The following is a 12,462-nucleotide window of genomic DNA, read 5'->3' as shown; positions in this document are numbered from 1 at the left end:
GGAGTCTCGCCGATCCACACATTCGAAATCTAGTAAGAGAGATTTTTTTTTTTTTTTTTTTTTTTATGATATTAATCAAAATTGACAGATTTTTTTGATGACATATTGAAGTTTATAGGCAAAAATTAAAACAAGATTCAAAACTGACAGATAATAAATTTTTTTAATAAAAATTTGACTATTTATTAGTAAGTATTATAAGATAAATATAGTACAATCTTCTCATAAGAGGAAAAGATAAACATAGAAATTAAAATTTTTGTTTAGAGATGATTTAAGCAAAGGAGAATAATCTTTTAGTTAGGATCTGGTCCTTGTCTATTTTAGATGATGGGAAAAACTTTTATGCAACACTACCATTTTGGGAACTTGCTAATTCTTTGGTACATAGAAAAAATTAAACTATTAAATATCAATACAAGATAGGTCACACTACCAAGATTCATTGATAGCAGATCATTATTCATACTTAAAGATTCAAAATCTCCAACCAATAGAAATCATTGATCTACCTTGTATTTCAAACTGTCAAAAAACTTATCAAATATGAAAAAAAAATAAATAAATCTATACTAATGGGGAGAAAACAAAACTCTGGTAATGGAAGAGCAGGGAAAAACCTAAGATCTATTCCTAACGGACACAAACTACAAAAAAAATAAGATTAGGGGACTATCAAAATTGTCCCCTAAGACCTTAAAAATCGTTCTTTAAACTTTAGGGGACAACAAAAATTGTCCCAAATATTTGTTCCTCAGCCAGCATCCTCATTTGTTTAGGGAATGATTTTAAAGAGTTGTCCCTATTTTCGAGGATGAGAATTATCCCTATTTTTGGGGACGATTATCGTCCCCTCCATTTTTGAGACTAAAGTCGTCTCCATATTAAGGGGACAATAATCGTCCCCATATTTGGGGACAATTATCCTCACCAAATATAGGGATTAAAATCATCCCTATTTTTATGGACGATTATCATCCCCTAACATGGGGATTAGAGTCATCATCACCTAACATAAAGATTAAAACCATCTCCAAGTCAAAGGGATGATAGTCATCCCCATTATATAATAAGGGACAATTATCATCCATAGTTTATAAGGAGAAATATCCTCTTCTTAGAGGGACTATTGTCATCTCCAAAGTGCTAGGAGGGACGATTGTTGTCCCATATATCATATTACAAGGGACAACTAATTGAATTGTCCCTAGTGTTAATTGATAGAGGACAATTGTTGTCCTCAAATATAAATGTGAATATTACATTAAAGTTTATTTTAATTTGCTATATATTTGACATTAAGATACAAGTAATCATTCATACAATTGTAATTGTTATTAGTAGTCACTTGTAATTGAATAAAAAGTAATGATAAACATTTACATATTTGACTAACTAAATATTTATTATTGAGATTTAAAGTGATTACAATTGTCAAAAAATAATATCAAGAGAGAGATATCCTTATATGATAAACAGAATGACACAATACATGTTCATTAATTACCAAATAGAGCCATGTACACTAGAGTTTTACAATTTAATTGCCTTCATAGAAAATACAGTAATAGAAATCTACGAACATAGAAATGATTATTATTGCCAAAGATTTCTCCATACTAACACATAGAATAGGAAAATACGTTCTTTGCCGATTATAGAAGTTCACTCAAGTCCTGAAAAATTGAAAGGCAAGGTTCAGAGCACAGGTAAATGCTAATACATTTTCTACATTATTTGTTATGCTATCTAACTATAAGGCCCATTAGGTGCCATTAAAAGTATCATGAAAAAACCCATATAATTAACCTAAAAAATAAGTGAAATATTAAATATATTCATATAATGAAAAAGAAGAATAAAAAAAAGGAGAGGCCAACCTAAGCTTTCTCTAGCAACTCTAATCTAGCTAGTTCTTGCTCATTGAAAAAGATAATCGTTGCCATGTCTCATCTCTCCCCTCTTTTTGTTTCTTCCCTTTGTCCCATTCTCTTCCTATTTTTCTTTTATACTACTGGACAACCAAAACGAAAGAGATGTAATAAATAGATGATAATGAGTGAAGGAGAATGGGTGATGGAGAGAAAAGAGAAAAATTAGAAGATAAATGGAGAAAAAGATGAAAGGGGCAAAAGTGAGAAGCAGGAAAAGAATAGAAAATTTAAAGATTTTATTCTGTTGGCTTATAAGCTAATCTCGATATAGATTTAATATTAAAAATTAATTATTTTATTTTTTCCAAATATAATAAATAAAAACAAAATTTTTGCAAAAAAAAAAAGAGATATTTTAGATTCAACGCATTTATAATTGAAAATAATATTAATTTTGACTATTAAATTTTGCAATATTGTAAAATTTTTAGAGATAGATTATAACAATTATTCATTAAAATTAAGGTTTTAAAAATTTAATTAAATATTAAAAGAGCTTATATCAATTATATATATATTATTTTTATTATATTTTCTTAGCTTTTCTTTTTTGAAATAATCCTCTTTATTTTTATTTGCTGAAATCAGATGAGTCTTGTTCAATATTTCTTTGTTTTCTGGAATTAAAAAAAAATTAAGAATAATAATTTTAAAATATCTTTTATTATTTTAATATATAAATTTGATTTGCTTCGATGAGATAATTTTTTTTTATTTCTTCAATAAATTATAAGATGTGATTTTTCTTAAAAGATTCCCCATTACATTTATATTTTATTAATATTTTCTTAAAAATTTCCTAAAATCGTGCTCTTTTTTTTTTTTTGTCTCCTGATATAATCATTTACTTGATTTTTATTTGATGTGGTATAAGATTGTCTCCTTCCTTAATTAGGTCTTTTCAAAGAGATGGGGTTCTCAAATAAAATAATTTTCTTTTCAATGTTTCATTATATAACAACTGTGATATTAAAAACGGGATTTGTTAAGTGGACAAAAATTTATAACACTTATATCTATTTATTTTATAAAATTTTTAAATAATTATTATTATTTACCATATTTTGAATCAAAATGCAAAAAAAAAAAAGGCTAATGCTAAACAATAATAATATTTCAAAATACAAAAAAATTCACGTTATAAATGTCTCCTTACTTTGTTCCTTTCTATCTTTTAAATTTTTTTTTTATTAATTACTACCTTCTTATAAAGGTCAATTAAATTAAACATATGATTAATTTTAATTTAAGAACTAATAGAGACGATGATTAATTTTGATTAGTTTATTTAAATATTATAAATCCTTTTATTTTAGAAATTTAGCCTCTAATTCTCAGTTTTTTAAAAAAAAAATAGGGATAATAAAATATTTTATTACTATTATATTTAATATTATTTAATAGTGTTGTCCCAAAATAGTCCAAGAGGGGGGTGAATTGGACTTTAACAATTTTTCGGCCCTTGCTTATAGCCTAATGAAAAATTGTGGCTTTGTTCAATTATGTGATTCTTCTATGTAAAAAGAAAGTAATATGTGCTTCAACAATGTGTTCCTAAGTTGCAATTCAATTCTCAATCAATGTATATGGCAATATCTAACAAATCATTCATCAACCAATTTTCTCAAGTCACTCAATATGTCCACAAATTTATCAACTCAATCTATCAACATTCAATATTATGTATATGAGAAAAGAAATTTAAATTGCTCAAAAGTAAAGAGGTAAAGGTTAGAGAGATCAAACACAAGGATTTTATAGTGGTTCGGCTTAACTAGCCTACATCTACTCTCTCAAAGAACCCTCTTTGAGTCTTCTCTCCACTATTTGCTCTTTTGAAGGCAAGAGACCAAAAGCCCTTTACAATTTCTCAACACCAAGCTTTTACACCAAGGTAGCTTGAAACCTTCACAAGTGCTATCACAAGCACTTACACTCTCAAGCTTCAATAGGTGCTTGTACAACCTCTCTTGAATGCAATTCAATATTTCAACACTCACTCTTACTCAATACAAATCAAACTATAAAGAAGAGATGAGTCGATTTGCCAATGGAAGCTTAAAATCTTAAATGCTCTTGAATGAAAGCAATAAATGAAAAATCAATGTTAGAGTTCAAATGTAGGCTTTCATTAAGTGTAAATGAAGTGAGGAATGTGTATTTATAGTCCCAAATCATTTTAGACCGTTTGAAACCCTTTTGGAACGTTATACACACTGCCCAAGACAAAATAGCCGTTATTTTGTCCATTTGTGCGGTTGAGCAAATTCGATAAATTAGCAAACTAATAAAATTTTAAGAGCAGTCAGTAAACTGGTTAGTAAACTAACGTTTTTAGCAAACTTATTAGCAAACTAAAAAATTTAGCAAACCAGTTAGCAAACTAAGTTAACAGCTGCATGTCTCAACTTGCAATGCAAAATGATTTAGACGTTCAAAAAATATTTCAATAGTGGTGTTCAAGGTCATGATGAGAAAAAGTAATCAGAAAATAAATTTTCATTTTTGAGCTCCATATGACTAAATTCTCATCTATTCTTTTTCACAAAAAGACCTAAGACTCTAACACTATGCTTTTCATACCTTTGCTTCGAGTCTTGATTTCCATAGCCTTTTTCTCATTTTGGATTTGTCTTGGAATGCCTTTGAGTATCTTTTCTTCTTATATGCAACTTCAAAGGTTCTTTATGCATAAGACAAAGAATCTACACATCACTTTAAGGTTAGGTTAGATAGATTCTCTTTGAGTTTTGTTATCATCAAAATCAATGCTCATTTTGAGCTACACGGGGTCAACAATCTCCCCCTTTTTGATGATGACAAAACTCAACTGAATCAACAGTAAAAAATAAAAGTGTGTGAAAATTTATGTGAGTATGTAAATCCAAGTATAGTATACCGAAAAAGCTCCCCCTAAATATATGCACACAATATCCAAGAAATCCATTTTCTGTACATAAAGCTCCCCCTGAAATTATGCTATCAAACATATTCACACTTCACAAGTATCAATCACAAGTATAAGCATATATCCAGCAACACAAGTATCATCACATATATATATCTCACAAACATCAACACACATTCACATATCATCACACTTCACAAGTATATCAACACATTTCCATAGTCTCATGTTCATCAACATATATTCACATATCCATAACCATTCTCCCCCTTTTTGTCATCAATCAAAAAGGAAACAGGAGAAAATACCCAAAAAGAATCATGTTAGCCAAAATGGAAATGCAGTAAGGTAGACAGTAGCAAACTAAAAACCAAAAGTAGCACACAGACTAGTAAGCTAAAAATGCAATCAGTAAACTAAAAATCCAGATGAGATGCTATTTAAGTCTGTTACTCCTGCGAGTGGATTTTGAAGGCACCATTTTCTTCCTAGGCAGTTTAATAACAGGAGCCGGAGGTGCTTGGTCAGCCACTTCATCATTTTTCTCGGCCTCATCATCTTCAGAAGGGGGTTGAAGAGCAGCAGCGAGGGTCTGGTACGGATTTGATACGGTTGACTTGTACCTTTTCGTACCTTTCTTTGCTGCAGGGGCAGCAGCTGCAGATAGCTGAGTTTGAGCACTAGCTTGGTGTTCTTTGAGAGAAGGTTCCTGGTGCTGTGTAGGAACAGCAGCTGGCTCAACTGATGGTGCAGGTGGAGGTTCAACAGCTTGTTCAGATTCTAGAACCGTCTCACTGTCCTTTGGCAACTCACTTTCAGTTGCTACAACTTTTTTACCATCAAGGTCAGGAGGTACATCAGTTGTAGGACCAATCTTAGGTTCAAGAACCTGGTCACTAGCTTGTTCATCAGGGGCATCCACTACAGGTTCAAATTCTGCTTCAGCAAGTTTACCACTTTCACATGCCATATCAGCAGGAGACTCTTCAACTTTGTTGCTTTCTCCCTTATCAGCAGAAACCTGAGTACCAACCTCAACTTTAGTTGGAACTCCAAGTCCCTTGGCCTGCTGAAGAGCCAGAATCAGCTTCTTTAACTCCTCATTTTGAGTGAGCAGGTGACTCACTTTATAGTCAACAACATCCACAAATTTTCTGAGAATGTCAAGAGACTGAGTTGTTGAACTAAAATGTTCATTAACAGTAGCTCTTAGCCCTTGAATTTCAGTCAAAACTTCACTAGCAGAACCAGAATCAACTTTAGCAGAGGAGGAACCACCCTTTTCAAATCTGGTCTTTCTCCCATCAGTGTCTGAATGTATTTCTCTAAGCACTATCAAGTCAGCCCTAGAGCTTTCCTTAGTGACATTCACTTCTAGCTCTTTAAACACAGCAGTCAACAAATGTGCATATGGCAGTTTGCCAATTCCATAGGCTTTGCACATGTTTTTGAAAATTAAGTAGGCTAAATTCAACCTAACTTTACTTACAATGTGCCACATAATACACATGTCCAAGTGACTCAGATAGCCATAACTGCCAGATTTCGGACAGAACACATAGTTTACCATACTGTGAATAATTTTGATATGCTGGAGGGCTTTGGTACTAGTGGATTTCTCATTTTTGGCAGTGCTAGCAGGAAATACCTCATTCTCAAACTCAACCAGATTAAATCCTGCTACTCTAGCAACATCCTTATGTGTGGAAATTCTATTTCCATCATTGGGCAAATTTAAAGCCGTGGCTATCAGTTCAACAGAGACACTATATGTAGTTGTATTCAGAATGACTTCAAATCGATCCTCATCATCAACAGTTCGCAAGGTTCTATAAAATTCTTGTACAAGCCTAGGGTAGTATTCATTTGCGCATTCACAGACACCCAACCAACCTTGAAACTCAAAAAGTTCTTTAAAGTGAAAGTTTACCTGATCAAAGTTCTCCCATTTGATGAATTTGCAATCTAACAGTGCTTTATCCACTGAACCCGACAGCTTTGCGATACCCATTTTCTTTTTAGCATCCGTTCCTTGCTTCTGTACCGCCTTTTTCTTTTTTGGTGTGGATTTAGGAGATTCGACACCTTTGGACGAGTGAGAAGGCTCACTAACTGATTTTGATTTCGGCACATTTTGCTTACCTTTCATTTTCTTCCGCAATGCCTCGACAGGAGCATTGTCGGAGGCTGACGAGGAAGATGAAGCAGCGGCAACAACAGGGGATTTTCGTTTTGTGCGAGCCATTGAGACAAAATGAAATCGGGTAATGGTATTTCGGTGAGTGAAGAGCGGAAGAGAAAAAGAAATTGAGATTTTCGGTGAGTTAGGGTATGCTTCGCCTGAAAGAGGTATCGGGTATGGTTTTTAGGAGGTGACGGCAATCGATACAGAGGAGAGAGAGAATGCGTGAGGTTTCGTGTGGCAGAGGATTTAAGTCCTCTTGAGTCCCGCGCTTTTCAGTGTCACTGCATCACAATGAACTGTGTTTCTTACTCTTTATTTTATTATATATTTCAAATAAGTTTATCTGTCCCTATATGCACATATAAACATTTTTATATGACTGACACAGCACTGAGAATGCAATACAAAAAAAAGTTAAATGCATTGCTGAACATGCAGAAAAATTTCAAGAACAATCACCTTTCTGTTTGAAATTTGAATAGTACAAGATATAGCAAACTAATTTTCGTCACGCAATATTAGCATACAACCTAGTAAACTAATTTTGCGAGTACACAAACAAGTTAGCTAATATGCTTTAAGGATTTTTCAGCAAACTAATATCACAACAAATCAATTACACATTTAATAAAATGTAGATACATGAAGTTATTATGACTTTGATTTCAAGCAAGTGATTCGCACATACCAATTACACTTCTAATTCTACAAAAGGTAACTTCATTAAGAGGCTTTGTAAAAATGTCGAAGTTGATTTTCAGAGGCAACAAACTCTATTTTGATATTTCCATTTTGAACATGATCTCTAATAAAATGATGTCTAATCTCAATATGTTTAGTTTTTGAATGTTGGACTGGATTTTTGACCAAGTTTATGGCACTTGTGTTGTCACACTTAATTGGAACAAGATTATATTTTAAACCAAAATCTTCCAATTGTTGTTTCATCCATAAAATTTGAGCAACACAACTACCAAAGACTATATATTACGCCTCATTTGTAGATAAAGCTATCAAGTTTGTTTCTTCGTGCAAGAAACTAGTGCATGACCAAGAAATTGACAAGTACCGAGGTACTTTTTCATCGATCTACTTCCAAAGAAAATCAGAGTCACTATCGCCAACAAGATTAAATGATTCGCATTTTGGATACCATAAACCAATTGATTGTGAGCCTATGAGATATCTAAAAATCCTTTTGACTGCACTTAGATGGGATTCTTTTGGACATGATTGAAATCTTGCACACAAGCAAACACTAAAGTGTATATCCGCCTAGATGCAAGAAGATACAAAAGAGAGCCAATCATACCTCTATAAAGCTTGGTATCTACTTCTTTACCTATTTCATCACTGTCCATTTTAATTGTTGAACTCATAGGAGTGCCCATGCTCTTCAAATTTTCCATCTTAAATTTCTTTAGCATATCCTTGATGTACTTTGATTGATTTATGAAGATGCCATCTTTCATTTGTTTTATTTGAAGTCCAAGGAAGAATGTGAGCTCACCCATCATACTCATCTCAAATTCATTCTGCATAATCTTAGAAAATTTCTTGCAAAGAGATTCGTTAGTAGCACCAAAAATTATATCATCAACATAAATTTGCACAATGAGCATATCATTATGATGCTTCTTAACAAAAAGTGTTGTATCCACTTTACCTCTTTGAAAATCATTTTGTAAAAGAAATTTACTAAGCCTTTCATACCATGCTCTAGGAGCTTGCTTTAAACCATATAAGGCTTTAGTAAGTTTATAAACATGATTTGGATGCTCATGATTTTCAAAGCCTGGAGGTTGTGCAACATACACTTCCTCATCAATATAACCATTTAAAAATGCACTCTTGACATCCATTTGATAAAGCATAAAATCCTTGAAACATGCAAAGGCACACAACATTCTAATAGCTTCAATTCTAGCAACCGGAGCAAAGGTTTCATCAAAATCAATCCCTTCCTCTTGGTTGTAGCCTTGAGCCACTAGTCTAGCTTTGTTTCTAACAACATTGCCTTTTTCATCCATTTTGTTTCTAAAAACCCATTTAGTACCAATAATTGAATGATCTTTTGGTCTAGGCACTAAATTCCAAACTTTATTTCTCTCAAATTGATTTAGTTCTTCTTGCATGGCAAGAATCCAACATTCATCATTTTGAACATCTTCAAAAAATTTAGGTTCAATTTGTGAAACAAAAGTAACATTACCAAAATATCTTCTCAATTGAGCTCTAGTCATCATCCTCTGAGATGGATCATCAATAATGTCTTCTTGAGGATGATTTATATGGAATCTCCATTCTTTAGGTAAATCTTCATGTTGGGGCTCATTTACTTGTAATTCTTCCAAATTTGGCATTTCTTCATTAATTTGATCTTCATTGGCATCATGGACATCTATTGTAGTTTCTCCTTGAGTTTCCTCATCTTTGTCATCAACTTGTTCCATTTCTTGACTTGATATTGAATTTTCTTTTCCAAAAATCTGCTCATTATTATCATCACAAGCATTTTTCCTTCTAATAGAAGGGTTAGTCTCATCAAATAAAACAAGAATAATTTCCTCAATAACCAAAGTTCTTCTATTGAACACTCTATAGGCTTTACTCTTTGTTGAATACCCAAGAAAGATTCCTTCATCGGATTTAGCATCAAATTTCTTTAAGTTATCCTTCTTGTTATTTAAAATATAGCACTTACAACCAAATGCTTTAAAATATGAGATATTTGGTTTCCTTCCTTTCCATAGCTCATAGGGGGTCTTTTTCAAAATTGGTCTAATCAAAACTCTATTCAACACATAGCAAGATGTATTAACAGCTTCAGCCCAAAAGTATTTTGGCAAATTATTTTCACTCAACATAGTTCTAGTCATTTCTTGCAAAGTCCTATTTTTCCTTTCTACTACCCCATTTTGTTGTGGTGTCCTAGGAACTGAAAAATTATGATTAATTCCATGGTTATCACAATATTTCTCAAATAAATGATTTTCAAATTCCGTTCCATGATCGCTTCTAATAGATGATATGCAAAAGCCTTTTTCATTTTGAACCATTTTACTAAAAGAGGTGAATTTTTCAAAAGTTTCATCTTTATGAGCAAGGAAAAATGTCCATGTATATCTTGAATAGTCATCAACAATAACTAAAGCATATGACTTTCCACCTAAACTAGTAGGAGTTACAGGTCCAAACAAATCAAGATGAAGCAATTCTAATGGCCTAGTGGTAGACACAATATTCTTAGATTTAAACGATGCTCTAGTATGCTTTCCTAGTGCACATGCTCTACATTGAAATTCATTTTCATATTTAATCTTAGGAAGACCATTAACAAGTTCTTTCTTAGACAGTTTTGAGAGTGTATGCATGCTTGCATGACCCAGTCTTCTATGCCATAAATAACTAGAGTTATCAAGAGATACTAGACATGTACCATGATTAGTTTCAAAATTATTCATGTCAAGCAAGTAAACATTATTTGATCTATTGGCAATGAACAATGTGTCATTATCTAAACTATTGATTGTACATAGAGACGAAGTAAACTTTACCTCAAAGCCTTTATCACACAGTTGGCTTACACTTAGCAAGTTGTATTTCAAACCTTCAACAAGCGATACATCTTCAATACAAGGTTTGGTGCCAATTGTGCCATTTCCAATTATTTTTCCTTTTCCTTTATCTCCAAATTTTACATATCCTCCATCTTTCATTGCAATTTCTGAAAACTTGTCTTTTTCACTACCATGTGCTTTGAACAACCACTATCTATATACCATTTATCACTTTCCTTCATCCCTTTGCAACAAACCTGAAATTTAATCATTTAGCTTTAGGTACCCAAGCAACTTTGGGTCCTTGGGGGTTAGTGACCTTAGGTAAGGTTCCCTTTGGTACCCATACCTTCTTTATCTTAAGATAACCTTTCCTAAATGCACAAGAGCTAATCATATGACCTCTTTTATTGCAATAATAACATGTAACATTAGGCAAGGAAGATGTAGATGCTTTAATGAAATGATTCTTATATTTGTCATAGTTCATGAAACCATCAAAACCAATTCCATATTTTTCACTCGAAATTCTTTGGTTTCCAAGAAGTACATCTAGAGTTTCTTTTCCTTTTGTAAATTTTGCCAAATCATTTGTCAAAGACTCTACTTTAGTTTCAAGAACTTTATTTTTCTCAATGAGCATTTCACAAGTATCTTTTGAGATTTTCAACTCTAGATCTAGTTCTTTAAACATGGCAATTTGTCCTTTGTAAAATTCATTTTCTTTATGCACATTAGACATGGCAATATTTTGTGATCTCAATGATTCAATCTCTAAATTCATTTTATTGCACTTTCTCTTGTAATTTCTATACTCATCATATACTCTAGCAAATGCAAGTTCAAGTTCTTCTATATTAGGAGATTCATAAGAATTTACCTCATTGTCGCTTTCTTCTTCTTTTTGTGAGCTCTCGACTTTCTCTTCAAGTGCCATCAAACAAAGAAGAGCAGCCTCTTTGTCACTTGATTCATCATTTGAAGATTCTTCACTGTTGCTCCATACTACTTTCATAGCTTTCTTGCTCCTATCTTCTTTTCCTTTCTTCTTTTTGAGCAATGGACATTTGGGCTTGATATGTCCAGGTTTGTGACACTCATAACATACAATTTCTTCTTTTGAATCTCTGAAGTATTTATCCTTGGGAGTATACTTTTTCAAGAATTTCTTGTATTTGCTTCCTCCCTTCTTGAAAGCTCTTTTAAATTTTCTTGCAAGCACAGCCATTTCATCTTCATCATCACTTGAAACACTTGAGTTGTCACTTGAGTCAACTTTGAATGCAACTCCTTTCTTCTTATCTTCATCCTTGTTTGATTTGAGAGCAATGCTTTTCTTCTTCTTTTGCTCATTTTCAACTTCATCCTTCTTGTATACCATCTCATGTGCAATGAGAGAACCAATGAGTTCATCATAGGTGAATGTTTTGAAATCTTTGGTATCTTGGATAACTGTTGTCTTTGCTTCCCAAGACTTTGGAAGTGATCTAAGATTTTTCTTCACAAGTTCAGCTTCCTCAAATTTTTTACCAAGTGCTTTGAGAAGATTTACAAGATCAGTAAACCTTGTACTCATATCCGCAATTGTTTCTCCTGGCCTCATTTCAAACAACTCATAATCTCGAATAAGAAGGTTTGCTTTGGACTCTTTAACAACATCAGTTCCTTCATAAGTCACTTCAAGCTTGTCCCAAATTTCCTTAGCAGATTGACATCCTGAAACACGATTGTATTCATTAAGGTCAAGTGAGCAATGCAAAATATTGATAGCTTTAGCATTTATAGAGATTTTCTTCCAATCATTGTCATCATATTCATCTTCATGTTTTGGAACCTTTGTAGTTCCAGTACCATTCTTTTGAGGAACATGTGGAC

General features: G+C 32.6%; 2 protein-coding genes across 2 annotated transcripts; both read right to left on the bottom strand.

Moving 5' to 3' along the window:
• Window positions 1-5,278: 5,278 nt before the first annotated feature.
• Window positions 5,279-7,087, bottom strand: LOC110657810 (uncharacterized). Its single transcript, XM_021815174.2, has one exon. The coding sequence runs from the start codon at window positions 7,085-7,087 to the stop codon at window positions 5,279-5,281; it is 1,809 nt and encodes a 602-aa protein (XP_021670866.2).
• Window positions 7,088-10,742: 3,655 nt separating this feature from the next.
• Window positions 10,743-11,815, bottom strand: LOC131169381 (uncharacterized). Its single transcript, XM_058128602.1, has 2 exons — window positions 11,468-11,815; window positions 10,743-10,844 (listed from the first exon to the last, which is right to left on the bottom strand). Exons 1-2 carry the CDS (start codon window positions 11,813-11,815, stop codon window positions 10,743-10,745), a joined length of 450 nt encoding a protein of 149 aa, XP_057984585.1.
• Between the last annotated feature and the right edge of the window lie 647 nt (window positions 11,816-12,462).

The sequence above is a fragment of the Hevea brasiliensis genome, chromosome 10 (assembly GCF_030052815.1).
Source record: "Hevea brasiliensis isolate MT/VB/25A 57/8 chromosome 10, ASM3005281v1, whole genome shotgun sequence".
Lineage (NCBI taxonomy): Eukaryota > Viridiplantae > Streptophyta > Magnoliopsida > Malpighiales > Euphorbiaceae > Hevea > Hevea brasiliensis.
Note: the sequence above shows the minus strand (reverse complement) of the source record. Positions and strands in the feature narration are given on the sequence as shown.